This window comes from Danio rerio, chromosome 14, assembly GCF_052040795.2.
Source record: "Danio rerio strain M-AB ecotype USA chromosome 14, GRCz13ab, whole genome shotgun sequence".
Lineage (NCBI taxonomy): Eukaryota > Metazoa > Chordata > Actinopteri > Cypriniformes > Danionidae > Danio > Danio rerio.
Genome location: NC_141034.1, coordinates 49,121,920 through 49,139,306, shown reverse-complemented (window position 1 = coordinate 49,139,306; position 17,387 = coordinate 49,121,920). Strand labels below are relative to the sequence as shown.

At 34.7% G+C, this 17,387-nt stretch overlaps 1 protein-coding gene across 2 annotated transcripts; it reads left to right on the top strand.

Moving 5' to 3' along the window:
- Positions 1 to 21: 21 nt before the first annotated feature.
- grxcr1a (glutaredoxin and cysteine rich domain containing 1 a) lies at positions 22 to 17,114 on the top strand. 2 transcript variants are annotated; one of them, XM_087282086.1, is made up of 5 exons: positions 22 to 1,013; positions 5,170 to 5,937; positions 11,704 to 11,943; positions 14,699 to 14,764; positions 16,514 to 17,114. In XM_087282086.1, exons 2-5 carry the CDS (start codon positions 5,536 to 5,538, stop codon positions 16,691 to 16,693), a joined length of 888 nt encoding a protein of 295 aa, XP_087138212.1. In that variant the 5' UTR covers positions 22 to 1,013; positions 5,170 to 5,535; the 3' UTR covers positions 16,694 to 17,114. The 2 variants fall into 2 exon arrangements, with proteins under 2 accessions (XP_087138212.1, XP_087138213.1); XM_087282087.1 differs by lacking the exon at positions 22 to 1,013 and having other exon boundaries at positions 3,966 to 5,937.
- Positions 17,115 to 17,387: the final 273 nt, after the last annotated feature.

Sequence of the window (17,387 nt, the reverse complement as noted above, 5' to 3'; positions counted from 1 at the left end):
TACAATTTAGTACGATTTGCTCATCACCCAATGAAGGTTGGGGTTAGGGGTGGGGTTGTATGCCACACCTCCTTTTTAAAATCCTACATTTTTGTACGACTTAACTCGTACGAATTTGTAAGAATTAGCGACTAAAATTTAAAATACTTACGTTTCCTTGTGAGATCAGGCTAGGATTACTGTTTGCGGGTCTAAGCAGCCACTCATTTGAATTGAGAAAATATTAGTTAATGACCACTGTTTAGTCCTATCACACATTAATTAACAAGTAAATTTTATATAAAATCATGGTGTACAGATCAGTCTCTGGATATGCCAAACATTTGAAATATTTGATTAGACACAAATGTGTATAGTGAGTAGCTCCGTCAAATAGATGATTTCAAAGCTAACTGACATGTCTGAAAAATATACAGAGGGGGTACTTGGACTAGTACACACTGAATACCGACCGAGAAAGGGACAGTCTATAAACACCTAGATTCATGTATAGATATTTAGCACATTTCTCTTAGCTGTGACATAAGATGTGTTCAAGTGACAAGCGGTTCAACACAAACGAGTCCTATTTATGGACCCTGTTTAGGGCCCTATAAAATATCTTGTATTTTTTCCAACAATACAAAATGACCTAAGTACAGCAAACAGACATTAAAGAGCAAAAATACTGCACACTCAGTTCATAATCAGTCTTTTTAGTGCATAATTAGTTAATTTGATGCAGCAAATTGACATTTTTTGCATGCTCCTGATGCTGTAAGTACATTGCCAAATAATTTTGAGTACAGTCTTGCTGGCTTACAATGGCCTTGTTGCACTAGAAATTTATGTTTTGTCATCATTTACTCACTATTCACTTATTCCAAAAGTTTTTTTCTGTTCAACAGAAAAGGAGATATTTTGATAAATGTTGGAAAACAGTAGCCACTGACTGCCACAAGTTTGCTTTTTGGTGTCAATAGGCACCAGTTTCCAGTTTGCGCTCAACAGAAGAGATTTGAAACCACTTTAGGGTGAGTACATTTTAAGTTTTGGGTGAACAATCTGTCTCCTGTTTTCAGAATAAAAGTCCCACATACATAGTACTGTAAGTTACATATACAATTAAAAATAACTAAAGGAGAAAACTAACATCTCACTAACAATGTGGCTTATCAAACACATCTTGATGTATGCAAATTAATAATCCCAGAGTAACATATCAGTTTGTGTATTGGCTAGAGATCTCCTCCTGATGTCTGGATGACATTAAAACATGACCCAAAGTCATGGAAATGCTGAAGGCATGCCCTGTGTCACGCAACAGTCTGCTTTGGGTTCTGATTGGCACTTTGTCCATCTGGGATTTACATGGAGTTTACATGAGAACAATGAAACAATGGTGTCTGAGGCTCACTGTATGCCCATTTCTATATACTGATCTCGTATTAATTGACTATGCCTAGGTATACCCAGATTTTCTTTATAGGATACCTTTAAGTTCACACATACAGTTGATGTCAGAATTATTAGCCCCCTGCTATTTTTTCCCCAATTTCTGTTTAATGGAGAGAACACTTTTCTAAACATAATAGTTTTAATAACTCATTTCTAATAACTGATTTATTTTATCTTTGCCATGATGACAGTAAATAATACTTTACTAGATATTTTTCAAGACACTTCTATACAGCCTAAAGTGACATTTAAAGGCTTAACTAGGTTAATTAGGTTAACTAGGCAGGTTAGAGCAATTAGGCAAGTTATTGTATAACGATGGTTTGTTCTGTAGAATATCGGAAAACAAAATGCTTAAAGACGCTAATAATTAATTATTTTGGTTTGTAAAAAATAAAAACTGCTTTTGTTTTAGCCGAAATAAAACAAGTAAGACTTTCTCCACAAGAAAAAATATTATCAGACATATTGTGAAAAAATCCTTGCTCTGTTAAACATCATTTGGGAAATTAAAAAATAAATAAAAGAAAATTCAAAGGAGGCGCTAATAATTCTGACTTCAACTGTATGTTGGATTTTCTATTGACATTCAGAAGGGTGCTTGACAGCGCCCCCTATTGGGCCACTTCATCCTCAATGACCTCTACTGCTTAGACCTCAATGAGGAGTTTTGAGCAAATTCTGACTATAAGTCAAACCGCCATTAATTCACAAGTATGTAGTCAGGCAAAGGGTACCATATGGGAGAGGGCCTTCTAAACACAACAGATTTGTGTGCATTAAAAACGTACAGCACATTTTAATGTCTATTTATAAGCTTAAAACCCTAAACCAATACATGAAAGCATGCAAATAACACATAAACATATCTGTAAAAACATATCTGTTCATTAACAGTTTCCACATTTTGTGATTCACAGGTGTTTTCTAGTAATTTAGGGTTGTAAATTGCATTGTGGGACGTTGATCTCTGCTCAGTTGACTTTTGATGTTGAAAAACAGTCTAACAAAGTGACTTTTATTGACATTTTAGTGAAATAATATAATGTAAAGCAGGCGATGCAGTGGTGCAGTAGGTAGCATGTTCGCCTCACAGCAAGAAGATCGCTGGGTCGCTGGTTCGATCCTCGGCACAGTTGACGTTTCTGTGTGGAGTTTGCATGTTCTCCCTGTGTTCGCGTGCGTTTCCTCCAGGTGCTCTGGTTTCCCCCACAGTCCAAAGACATGTGGTACAGGTGAATTGGGTAGGCTAAATTGTAGTGTGTGAATGAGTGTGTATTTTTCCCAGAGATGGGTAAAAACTTGCTGGATAAGTTGGCGGTTCATTCTGCTGTGGCAACCCCGGATTAATAAAGGGACTAAGCCGACAAGAAAATGAATGAATGGATATAATGTAAAAATATAGAGATAAATAAGTCTGTAAAATAAAAGCAAATGTGCTCGTTTATTACAAGGTTTTTGTACTGTAATATGCAACACCAACCCAGACATTACATCACTTTAGGCTATTAGAAATGTTAATAAAAGTCACATTTTCAAACTTTAAAATTTGTTGAAAGAAACATCAAGGTCTCATAATGCAGTTCAAAAGCATTAATAAGGAGAAAAAAAAACATGAATAACAAAATATGAAAAATTAATTTACGGATATTTCTTAGTGTCTATAAACAGTCAAAATAATGGCAACCATGCCATAAGACTTCCATTCTGCAGTGCTGCAGGCACAGAGCAGCTGATGTTACCTGCAGCCCCACTGGAGGGCGAATGGGTGCAAATGCCAGCAAACGACAGCTGAGCTCCATTTCCCCTCATGCTGTGTAGCACAGCAGGTGTGTGCATGCAGATCTAATGTAATCTTCTAAGTGGCTTCAAACGGCAGAACATTAGGAAAGATGCATAGGGAACCAGAAGCTCCAAAAATAGCAAGGAAAAGTCTCCATCTTGCTGACAAGAAAGCATAAAAGACTTTAACTCAAACAATTTTCAGCTTCAGATCAAAGCAATGTTAAATCAAATCAAACAAGTGCTCAGATTATAACTGTAAAAAAGCAGTTAGTACTTTAAAAAGTGAGTAAACACATTGCCTCACAAGCTTAAAAAAGTGAGTAAACCCTTTGTAACTTGGAACCATTAAGTTAATGATTTATAATTTTTATATTTATGGTTTACTCTATTTTTTTAATGTAAAGTAAAGAATTTTAGAGCAATGATGGGTTAACTCACTTTAGGTTGACTAATAGCTTTTTACAGTGCACTGCATACAATGCAGGGTTCCACACAATTCACTCATGTTGTCCCAACACAAATATATTAAGTTAGCTTTATATTTTTATATATATATATATATATATATATATATATATATATATATATATATATATATATATATATATATATATATATAGAGAGAGAGAGTTTTTTTTTCAAATTTAAATGGATTGAACATAAAACAATTAAGTTGTCCTCCAAAAAACTTCAAGAATTGTGTTTAATCAGCTCACTTTAAGTAAGTTTTTTTTTTTGAAGCAGCAAAAATAACTAAATTGTATACATTTCAAGCTTTGGCAGTGTAAATATTGTACAGTCGTGCCAGTAAAGCAATTTTGAATTTAATAAACGACAACCATGACTTCTGAAGTGAGGGAGCTGCTTACAGTATATGTCTTTGCCTGAGTGTCATTGCAATAACACGTATACTGGTAAAAAAAAACAAAAAAACAATTAATCAATTAGACTGCATAAAACTAGATCTACAAAACTGATAAAAGTCAGTCAGTCAGTCAGTCTGTCAGTCAAACAGTCAGTCGACAGAGGCTTCTGGTGGATTTACGAGAGAACATCAGATGCGATAAATAAGTCAGTGAAGATTAAGTCAAGCGGTGGCGCAGTGTGTAGCACTGTCACCTCATAGCAAAAAGGTCGCTGATTCGAGCTTCAGCGGGGTTAGTTGGCATTTCTGTGAAGAGTTTGCATGTTTTCCCAGTGTTTGCATGTTCTCCCATTGTTCTCCCAGTCAACAAAACATGTTTGCATGTTCTCCCAATCTCCCAGGCGTGGGTTTCCTTCGGGTGCTCCAGTTTCCCCCACATGTCCAAAGACATGCACTACAGGTGAATGGAAGCTAAATTGTCCGTAGTGTATGAGTGTGAATAAGAGTGTATGGTTGTTTCCCAGTGATGGGTTGCAGCTGGAAGGGCATACGCTGTGTAAAAAAAACATATGCTGGATAAGTTCATTCTGATGTGGTGACCCCTGATTAATAAAGGGATTAAGCTGAAAATGAATGAATGAATGAATGAAGATTAAGTTAAAAAGAATAATACAAAAAAGATTAACAGGGCACATTTTAAAACCTGTATTTTTTCTGCTGTGGAACTTTACTGTATGTGTAGTTCTGGTTTTGAATAATTATACACAGTTGTATAATGGCATGGGTATACCTATTACAATGTTGAGGTGGTTTTTAAGACATGCCGTTTCCTCGTATTCAAAACTGTTTGAATCATAACGGGTATTTACGGGTATTAACGGGTATTTTTATATTCAAAACTTGGCACGTTCCCTACAGTATGAGGATTGGGTTTATAGTTAGGGTTAGGATAAGGTGATATAATAATACATAATGCCAATGGAGAACCCTCATAAACCACCATAACAAGTGTTTATGTGTGTGTGTGTGTGTGTATACAATGGAAACCAATGAGTTACATTTTGTTTGTTTCATACACACAGGTTTGGAATGTCATCTGTGTAAGTAAATGACAGAAGTTTGTCCTTTAACACCTAAAGCTTGCAAAGAACTTCCAGTCTATGAGTCAAGGCTAGAAAAAAATCTATGGTAAGATAAATTATTTAAAAACACTATCAGTTTCGTCATGGTCAGTGTTCTCGGTAGCCATGGCAAGTCCACATGCATTATTAACATGTGCAGGAACAGTGGTGGCGAAGCTGACGGTACTGCACAGATCAGCCTCTATCCGGCTCTGGGCTTCAAGGGAATTATGGAGCGATCCTGGGGCTAATCATGCTCAATGACAACAAACGGAGGGATTAAAAAAACAAATCACCTTTTTTATTTGGACCATGTAAGTCAACGCAATGGAGGAGTCTTTGCTGACACCGGAGGATGGGAAGAGGCAGAAGCGGGTGAGATTCCGGGTGGCCTCAGGAAACAGCGGGCGGGTTTTGAAGGAGATGTTTAAGGATGAAGGCCCGACTGACTCCCTGGATTCGGACTGCACCAGCAGCTCTGAGGCGGACCGGGCCAGCACTCCATCCACTAGCGGGGAGGCCAACGGACACCTGTGCGGACTCCTGGGCTCCGAGTTGGATGACAGTGGGAGTGAGCCTGATGATTTACTCATGTTTGCTGGAGGAAGAGACAAAGTGTTGCGCACCAAACGAGTCAATATCCTCAGTAAAAACGGGACGGTTCGAGGAGTCAAGCACAAAGTCAGCGCAGGCCAAATACTCTTTGATAACTTGGCTAAAAACAATGGGGTAAGTTATGTGAATTGTGAAAATCTTGAATATTTGCGCTGGCATGTTGTAACCAAACATTGGGTCAATTATATGTAGATTGTTGGTTAAAAAGGGTATAAAGCAAAAACCGAACCCAAAAAAATTAACATGGGTTTGCCTCAATCCTCAGTAAAAACAGGACAGTTCCAGTAGTTTAGAAAGTCAGTGCAGGCCAAATACTCTTTAATAACTTCGATAAAAAATGGGGTAAGTCACTTTTTCAAGCATTGTGAATATCTTTAATATTTGCATTGGCATGTCGTCACCCAATGTTGGGTCAAATATATGGAGAAAACCAATTGTTGGGTTAAAAAACAAAAATGAGCCCAATATTATGTTCGCCCCAATCCTCAGTAAAAATAGGTTGGTGTGAGGAGTCAAGGACAAAGTCAGCGAAGGGCAAATACTCTTTGATAACTTGGGGCAAGTCACTTTAGGGTTTTTCAAGCATCATAACAATCTTAAATATTTGCACTGGCATGTTTTAACCCAACACTGGGTCAAATATATGGAGAAAAACAATTGCATTAAAAAAAAAAGAATAAAAAAACAAAAAAATAAATAAAAACAAATAAACCCAACATTGCGTTTTGTCCTAATATTTAGTAAAAATGGGACAGTTTGAGGAAAAGATGAACAGTTGGGTCAAATATATGGAGAAAACCAATTGCTAAGTTAAATAGAGTATTAAAAACAACAACAACAACAACAAAAATCAACCCTATATTGGGTTTTCCCAACCCCCAGTAAAACAGGACATTTTTAGGAGTCAGCACAAAGTCAGCGCAAGCCAAACTCTTTGATAACTTGACCAAAAACAGTAAGTCACTTAGGGTTTTCAGGCAGCCTGAAAACCTTTAATATTTGCACTGGCATGTTGCAACAAAATGTTGGGTCAAATATATGGAGAAAAACAATCGTTGCGTTAAAAAGAGTTAAAAACAAAACAAACAAACAAAACGGGATGGCCTGAGGAGTCAAGCACAAAGTCAGTACAGGCCAAATACTCTTTGATAACTTGGCCAAAAACACTTAGGGTTTTCAAGTACTGTGAAAACCTTTAATATTTGCATATTTGCATTTTGTGAGCCAACATTGGGTCAAATATATGTAGAAAACCAATCTTTGGGTTAAAAAGAGGTTAAAAAAAAAAAACAAAAAAACAAACTAATCCTCAGTAAAAAAGGATGGTTCAAGGAGTCAAGCACAAAGTCAGCGCAGGCCAAATACTCTTTAGTATCTTTTAACAACTTTTAAAACAATGGGGTAAGTCACTTTAGGGTTTTTTTGAGAATCGTAACAATCTTTATTATTTGGATTGGCATTTTGTAACACAACGTTGGGTCATATATATGGAGAAAACCAATTGTTGGGTTAAAAAGAGTAAAAAAAAAACTACAAAAACATAAAACGAACCCAACAATAGGCTTGTCCCAATCCTCAGTAAAAAGGGACGGTTCAATAAGTCAAGCACAAAGTCATCGCAGGTCAAATACAGAATGGGGTTTTAACCACTTAGGGTTTTTCAAGCATTATGAAAACCTTTAATATTTTGTGAGCAAACGTTGGGTCAAATATATGAAAAAAAAAAACAATCATTGGGTTAAAAGAGTTAAAAAACAAAAACAAAATATGAACCCAATATTGAGTTTGTCTCAATCCTCAGTAAAATGGGATGGTTCAAGTAATCAAGCACAAAGTCAGCGGAGGTCAAATACTCTTTGATAACTTGGCTAAGAACAATGGGGTAAGTCACTTTAGGGTTTTTCAAGCCTCGCAACAATCTTTAATATTTGCACTGGCATGTTGCAACCGAACGTTGAGTCATATACATGGAGAAAACCAATTGTCGGGTTAAAAAGAGTAAAAAATGAACCCAACATTGGGTTTGTCCCAGTCCTTAGTAAAAACGGGACGGTTCGATGAGTTAAACACAAAGTCAGCGCAGGCCAAATACTATTTGATAACTTGGCTAAAAACAATGGGGTAAGTCACTTTAGAGGGTTTTCAAGCATTGTGAAAATCTTTAATCTTTGCACTGGCATGTTGTAACCCACATTAGGTCAAATATATAGTTAAAACTAACCCTAACCCTAACCCCCAGCCCCCCCCATTCATCATTATTATTTTTTTTTTTTAGATTTTGCCATCAGTGCATGATATGCATGTTATGCATGTTACTTTTCAACACAATCAACACAATCAGTCAGTCAAAAGCTTTGAGATGTCTCTCGTGTCCTCGGTAGGGTCAGAGTCTCTTTTTACAGAGTCTGTTCTCTTCTCTCAGGCATTGGCCAGACAATCGAGAAGTCCCACTGAGTGAGATCACTAAACAATTAAAGATTAATGGTGCATTTCTTTAAGTGTTTAGGCTGAGCTAATCATCTTAATGTATTCCCAGGACCTCTGTTTTGTAGTTCAGGACTAAAACAGTTGTTGAAAGTTTATTTCTGATATCAAAGGTAACTGTATACCTTTTTTTTTTAACAAAGGGTAAAAAGTAATGGGTGGGCTTTAAGAAACTCAATGAAAACTGCTTCCTTACATAACTAAATGTTAACGAGACAATGTTAATTAGTTAATGTATAGACAATCACTGAGCACAAATACGAACGCCAAATAAATATTTTTGTGGTCCAATATAAAACCTTGTTAGAAAGAAAAGTTTTCAACAAAGCAACCAGTTTCTTGTTATAAAATCTATCATTCTTGCATTGTCTCATAAAATGTTTCTGCTCACTCCAATTTACTCATAAATGCATTGAAATATAGTTTTCCCCTCCATAACATTATTTCGACCACACATTTTATTACGTTTTTGGGTCAGGGACTACATTTTTTGTGAAATTTTTTTGAGACATACAGTTGAAGACAGAATTATTAGTCCCCCTAATTATTAGTTTATTAGTTAGTTTATAGTTAAAAAATGTAAAACTGCTTTTATTCTAGCCTAAATAAAACAAATAAGACTTTCTGCAAAAGAAAAAAATATTATCAGACATACTGTGAAAATTTCCTTGCTCTGTTAAACATCATTTGGGAAATATTAAAGAAATAAAAATGAATGCAAGGAGGGGCTAATAATTCTGACTTCAACTGTAAGCATTCATAAAATATAATTTTTCATTACTATATTTACCCTTAGGCTAATTAAGCAACCAAACCAAGTATAACATTGTTTTTATAATGACAATACATAAACATCTCCAAGCTTAATTTAAAGGTTTATATAGACAAAGTCCACACAGTTGTAGACAGTTTTTAGTCTTGCGTAGTTTTAAGTTAAAAAATGTTTGATAGTCATTCGTTACATACAGAAAAAGCAACTTGTGTTAGATTCTTTCAATGGCAGTGAGAGTAAAAACACCTTTAATTACTTGTGAACTTGAAACTGACTTGACCTTGACACCAGGTGGGGTCAAGTTCCCCAGTTCTGAGAACAGGTTTAGCATCATCTGTTTGGGAATAACATTTTTGTAGTATATAATATTTAATTCAGACACTTTAACAGTCCTAATGTGTGTGCCCAAATGCATGCAAATTAATTATTAATTTATCAATGATTTACTAACTTTGAATTTAGAATTTATTTAACAGGGACAATGCTCATTAATAAACAGTAAAACTGTAAATAAGCCAGAGTTAGCCACAAGGGCTAATTTTCACCTGTTGCCCACTGCCAGGGGAAATGCAGTCTTAAACGATTTTTAAGATGTCAGATTGGCATTCATATTCCCATATTTTGACATCTGTATTCTGCCTTCTACTTAAATTTATACTTTAAAATAACCACTTGACACTTGTACACAATTAACTTTTAGAGTGTATTTGATAAAAAGGCATTTTCAAGCAAGAAAGAAATTGAAGAGAATTAAAAGAATGAAACTGTGCTTTAATTTTTTGACCATTTGAAATTGTGCCATATAAGTGTATTTTATATTATACCATGGTTTACACCATGGTTTAAAGTGTCAACAGTTTATATAAATATTGTCATTCATATTATTTAGAACAGCAATCATTTGATAAAATATTAAGATTGAGGATCATATTGCATGGCCCAAATTAATCCATCATCTTTGTCTCCACTATTTTAAAACACATGTGGTTTTGCCCATTTGTCAGTAAGACATATTTAAACATATATTATATGATCAGATTTGGTATGACTACTTATCATTTAATGTTTCTAATTTATGTCAGAATAAGTGTTTCCTTCTTGCTTAAATATATGTTACACTAAATAATTCAATCAAATTAATTCAAATCACAGGAGCAAAAAATTTATTTGTAATGCTTTCCAATTGTATAAAGTTACTTTTAACCATTTATAGAGTACTCTGGTTCTCATTGAAATACTCCTTGAAAAAGACCTGGGAATAATACTAGGGGTTATTACAAGACTTTTGAACTTTTATAAAAATTTTTATTACATAATCATTGTAATTTAAACGGTTAACAAGATCCTATAGTAACTTACTGGCAGCAGTTCACCAGTAACTTACTGTAAATCAATTACAGCAAAGATACTGTATTTACATTTGCAGCACCTTTTATCCACTTTATATGTATTTTCAGTATCTACTTTATCTTTACTGTAAAATATACAGTAATTTTCACAGTCAATTACTGGCAGCAGTTTGCCAGTAACTTTCTGTACTGTAAATCAATTACAGTAAAAATACAGTATTTTCATTTGTAGCACCGTTTATCTTGCTTTATATGTATTTTCAGTATCTATTTTATCTGTACTGTAAAACAGGGGTGTTCAAACTCGGTCCTTGAGGGCCAATGTCCTGCAAATTTTAGCTCCAACTTGCCTCAACACACCTGCAAGGATGTTTCTAGAAAGCCTTGTAAGAGCTTGATTAGCTGGCCCAGGTGAGTCTGTTTGCGATTGGAACTTATCTTTGCAGGACACCGGCAGTTTAGACATGCCTGCTGTAAAATGTACAATAATTTTGCACAGTAACTTACTGGCAGCAATTCACCAGTAACTTACTGTACTGTAAATCAATGACAACAAAAATACTGTATTTCTATTTACAGCACTGTTTATCCACTTATACGTTTTTTTTCAGAATCTGTTTTATCTTTACTGTAACATATACAGTAATTTTCATTGTGCAACTTTAAATACAGTGACATACTGCATAACTGTTCAACAGCATACTACAGTTACAGTTAAATACTGTGTAATTAAAAAAAATTGTTAGCAGTGCACCAGGATTTATGGTTCTTTCTCTGATAAAGTGTTAAAATCAACATCAATCAGATGTGGGCAATTATTATTATTAGTAGTACACTTATCCCTCAACCAGAAACATCTGAGTTGCATGTAAAATCGAATAAACTAAATTGTAAATGTTACAGTTGCATAAGACAGTTCCAGGTCCATCCTCTCATCTCACTTCTACATGTGTGAAGGTTGAGTCTATTTCTGTTCTTCGCAAAGAAAGAAAATAAAGCCCATTTTCACACTTCATGAGAGCTGCTTTTCTAAGAAAGCACTGAAGGTCAATCTCAAGAACACTGACTCACAAAATCAATACATGCAGTTCAGCTGCTGCCTCATATTACCTGCTGCAAACCCTGGACAAATACACACTTTGAAGACTAATCGTTTTGCTTTTCCCTTGCAGTTGAAACAGCATTTTTAAAAATCTGATAGTTTTTTTTTCCTCCAATTGTCAGAAAAAAAGAGCCTCTCCTGTCTAACACAAGTGTTTTCTTTGTGTCTCTCAGCCAGAATTGACTCTTGAGTTTGGCCGAATCGTCATCTACACTACCAGTTTTCGAGTGGTCAGGACTACATTCGAGCGGTGTGAGTTAGTCCGCAAGATCTTCCAGAACCACAGGGTGAAGTTCATGGAGAAGAACATTGCTTTGGACAGTGAATATGGGAAGGAGCTGGAGACTCGCTGCAAACGAGTGGGTGAACCTCCCTCGCTGCCTGTGGTCTTCATTGATGGACACTACCTAGGGGTCAGTGCTCAAACTATGCACTTGTCGTGACCTTTGCATTATTGTTTCTGGGTCCAAGCCTCTATTGATTTGAATAGAAAAGGCTTAATAGTCATTTATGGTCACTGTTTAGTCATAACACACATTACAGTCTTCGAAAATATGGCATATACAGGAATCGGAGAGTGAACTTCAATACCTTTTAAGAACTTTAAGACTCTTTCCATTACATTTTAAGACCTCATAGGCTTGAAACTTTAGGTTTCAACCGGTAACATTGCTGTTATTTATTGATGTATAAACTACACAGCACCTCAATAATCGCAGGTTAAATTCAGGAAAACTATAGCATACAACTATACATTGTACAATCAAGAATTATACAAAACGTTATTTTTTATTACTTTTTTTATTACTTTTTAAGGGCTTTAATTACTCTAAATAGTTTAAAAATGTTTTGGTACAGTTTAAGACCCCGCGTACCAGTGGCGGACTTAGGGCCTATTTACACTATGCCATCCGTACCGTGCCCAGGCCCGTTTCCCAGATCGTTTGAGAAGTGTGAGTGCGCTGAACTGGGCTCAAGCATTGTTAACTTGGGGGAGACAGGAGGGGGTGACAAGCGTGCTTTGGCCCAGTTTGAAGCAACTGTACTTAGTGTGAGTACGGCCTTAAGCAAAGGCAGTATGGGCAATCACCTATAGGGCGGCATCTTGCTTTGGGCGGCAAGAGGAGATGGTGCACATGTCCCGTAGTAAAAACACTGAGATATGATTTACTTTATGCAGGTGTATTAATTTAGAGTGGCAATCGCAGAACAAAGACGTTAAGGTCTATTTACATTTGTCGTCTTTTGCATGTGCAAGGTTGTTATTCTCTATATGCAACAAAAACAATGCTGCTGAAAGCAAACTGACGCATACGTGTAGAAAGCCTAAGACAACAGATAATTCTAAAAAACATTTATTTTTTTGTATTCTATAGAATTGTCATGATTAATATTCATGCAAAAGATTTAAGTGATCTTAGCATAACACTCCAGTTGTAACATTGTTTTCCAGTAACATTTAGAATTGATTTTTGTTATTTAATAAGTATTATAATATTATATAGCATATAATAATAATTTTATAATATTTATTGAAAAATAACTATTACAACTGGCGAGGCAGTGGCGCAGTAGGTAGTGCTGTCACCTCACAGCAAGAAGGTCGCTGGGTCAAACCTCGGCTCAGTTGGCGTTTTTGTGTGGAGTTTGCATGTTCTCCCTGCCTTCGCGTGGGTTTCCTCCGGTTTCCCCCACAGTCCAAAGACATGCGGTACAGGTGAATTGGGTAGGCTAAATTGTCCGTAGTGTATGAGTGTGTGTGTGGCTGTTTCCCAGAGATGGGTTGCGGCTGGAAGGGCATCCGATGTGTAAAAACTTGCTGGATAAGTTGGTGGTTCATTCCGCTGTGGCGACCTAGGATTAATAAAGGGACTAAGCTGACAAGAAAATGAATGAATGAATGAACTATTACAACTATTAATAGCTATATATAATTTTGGGAGGGGGTGGGGGTGGAAGGGGGTATGGAGTGGTTCGCCCAGGGTGCCATTTAAACTAGAACCGCAAATGCCGCGGACACCCTGTAAAAAAATCATGGTGTCATTACTGTCTCTGGACTTGCTTCATCTCAGACAGTGATAATTGAAAGATTTATAAAAGATGAATCATTGTCTGACTGACCATCTGTGATTAGGCATGGATGCAAACATTACAGCACACTTTGACTGTAGGCTATATTAGACTCCTTCTAGAATTTTTGGTCAATTTCAAGCACTTTACACTCATTTTCCATAAGCTGGAATGACATACAACAAATTTATAATTTATGTTGAACTGAAACAATTGTTAATATAAACTAATATAAAATGTCAGAGGGAACATTTGATTATGTTAGTTATTAGTTAACTTATTATTGAAAATTTAAAACCATAAAAGTTGACATTTTCCACCATATTGTACCTTAGCTCAAAATGCAAACCAGGTAGCTACACGCCATTGTTAGAAGTATTTTATGCATTTTCATCATATTATAGTTTTTTTTAAGTGAATGAAAAATTCACTGATATATCACAATAACAGAGTTGACGTAATTAATCTACTATCGCTGTATCCTAAACATTTTGTACAAATTTGCCGCCAGAAGAAGTGATATCACTTGGAGCCAGTCACATGCTTTTTTAATCAGTGCTTTACAGATAGTTATGCCATTTAAAACCTACTGCATTTAAAAAGGTTGACCAGCACAAATTGACAGAGACAAAAGGTATTTATTTTACTACTGGAATTACAAATAATTGAGAAAATAGCTGTTTTATAGAAATGTTTGACTAAAGACACCAAAAAGATAAAAATTAGACATAACAATTCCATGAAAATTGAAGCTGAATGCATGATTTAGTAGGTTGAGAGTCAAAAATAGGTATAATGGGAGTCTTAAAGGTAATTTTTCATGACCACTTTTTTTTTTTTTAGTTTCCTTTGTTTTATTATTCAAAATGGTTTCATTAAAGTTCTTGTTTTTGAAAAATATTAGTTTTTTTTTTTGGAGACTCAAAATGTACCAGCAATACTACAATAACCCTTTAGTACCATTTGCTGCATCCGATAAAGCGTTTGGACTCAGAAACCTGTGACATCAGATTTAATGAAGAATTGCTGCATAACCATTGCAAGATTCACCCAATACTCAAATCTGAATAATCTGATTTGCATGTTTTGCACATTCAGGGTGCAGAGAAAATACTCGCTATGAATGAATTAGGGGAGCTTCAGGATCTCCTCACCAAAATTGAGGTAAATGTTGAACATTTTACATCAGTGCACTGTAAACTAATAGCCTACATAGATGTATTTTTTAACCTTAGAAAGACACTGGTTGCTCAAATGAAGTATAAAAGATTAAATTTGGACTGGTATATTGTCAGTTTATTCTGTAAAGGAAAACAGAACCAGTTAGGATAAAGGTCCATCATTGCAGCACCTTAACACTTCACATCACACACATAAATATGTCAGCCATTATTATTATTTATATTACATTTCTGAATTTGAAAGACACTGAATTTTCTGGTTTCTCAAACATGTAGTAAAGTTAGTAATAATCTATAGTAATATAATAGTAATATGTACACTATGTACACTGGGAGCTTCTGTAGCCAAAACAAATTCCTTGTGTTTGTGAAGCACACTTGTGAACAAAACTGATTCTGATTATCTATAATTAATAGTAATAATCTAATGGTAATCAGTAAGTAATATGAATAATGAATTTATAATGTTTAATGTTTTGGCCAGTTTGTGGCTAATTTATATTAATGGGTACAATCTCATTCAGGTTGGAGGTAAAGCTTCATGCTAACTTATAATAATTTCTTGTCAAACATTTTATTATTTTTGTAAACTGTATAAATCCATAGTAAATGTCTCATTTACATTTTCCTGACATTGGGTTGATAGTTCACACATTTATTCCCATAAAAAATAGTCATACAAATTTAATTAAACAAGAAACTAAAGTCGAAAGTATTATTTATTTAAAACACTTCATCATCTTCTTACCATTTACACTGTATAAATCACCACTGTGTAGATACAGTTTCCAGAAACACTTGGTTGAATATTTACACATATGGTCCTATGAATAATTACAAATGCTTAATAACAATAAATTAAAAAACAAATAGAATATTTTATTTTTTAAACAATAAATTTAATAATAATAGCAAAAATAAAAACAATTTTAGTACAACACTTGGTTTATAAATTATGCTAGGCAATTTTATTTATATAGCACATTTCATATACAGTAGTAATACAAAATGCTTTACATAAATAAGAATAAAAGAAACATAACAGTCTGAGAAATAAAAACAACAATTAATAAAAATGATTAGTGCATATTTACATATATTAGAAAAGTATTTACATAAAATACATTTTACAATTCAAATTTCATATACACATTTTACATACAGTTGAAGTCAGAATTATTAGCCCCTTTGTTAATTTTTTCCCCCAATTTCTGTTTAATGGAGAGCAGATATTTTTTTCAACACATTTTTAAAAACAATAGTTTTAGTAACTCATTTCTAATCACAGATTTCTTTTATTTTTGCCATGAAGACAGTACATCATATTTCACTAGATATTTTTCAAGATAAAAGTATACAGCTTAAAGTAACATTTAAAGGCTTAACTAGGTAAATTAGGCAGGTTAGGGTGATTAGGCAAGTTATTGTATAACAATGGTTTGTTCTGTAAACATTCGAAAAAATATTGCTTAAGGGGACTAATAATATTGTAAAAACGTAAAATGTTTAAAAAGCCAAAATAAAACAAGACTTTTTTCAAAAGAACAAATATTATAGGAAATACTGTGAAAAAATTCTTGCTCTGTTAAATATAATTTGGGCAATATTTGAAATAAATAAAAAATATCACAAAAGCGTTAATAATTTTGACTTCAACTGTACATTGTAAACATGCAGAAGCAGTGTGTTCAGGTCAGGGTTTTATTCTCTGTGTCTGTGTGTGTGTTGGCAGAGGGTTCAGCACCTCGACACATGCCAGACGTGTGGAGGATTCGCCTTCGTCCCGTGTCCAATGTGCCATGGCAGCAAAATGTCTGTGTTTCGCAACTGCTTCACCGACTCCTTCAAAGCGCTGAAGTGCACAGCATGCAACGAGAACGGACTCCAGCCCTGCTCCAGCTGTTCTCACTAAGATCCTCTTCAAGTGCCTGCAAACCCCTTCTCAGCACCACCTCCACCCCATAAGCCATGTAGAAAACAAAGAACTGCAATTTGTGAATAAACTTTTTTTTATTTGGAAAACTCAATTGCGTGTCCACAGATGTAGTTTGTATCTTATTTGTTATGATTAATTATTACAGCGCAGGGTTTTTGTCACATGCCAACAGATGTCTGGCAACATTTCTCAGTCCGACAGCATGGACACTGTCTGTCACTGTAAATAAATACAGCAATTAATTAAATGAACTAGTGGTTCAGAGAGACATATCATCTTTCTGAGCCCTATGATCTCAGCATGAGCCAAAATTCAAAGTGTTATCTGGTGAACATCAGAGCAAGCAGAGCTGTTCCCGATAGAGAAAAGCTCAGGAGTGACTGCAAAAAATTTTATAAAAATAAATAAATAAATATACAAATAAAGGACAAATATGTGCATTTTTTTTAAATACATAATATCATATAAATATTAAAAAACAAATTATATGAATAATGGAAAATATGAATAATAACATTTTTAAACACAAATTCTCACTCTAAATGTCAGAACATGCTATAATGTTTAAAAATATAATAAAATGAAGAATTATTATTAATTTAAACAAAAATTGTTTAATAAACAATACCAGACTCATTTTAACAAAAATATTTTTACAAAATTAATAGGC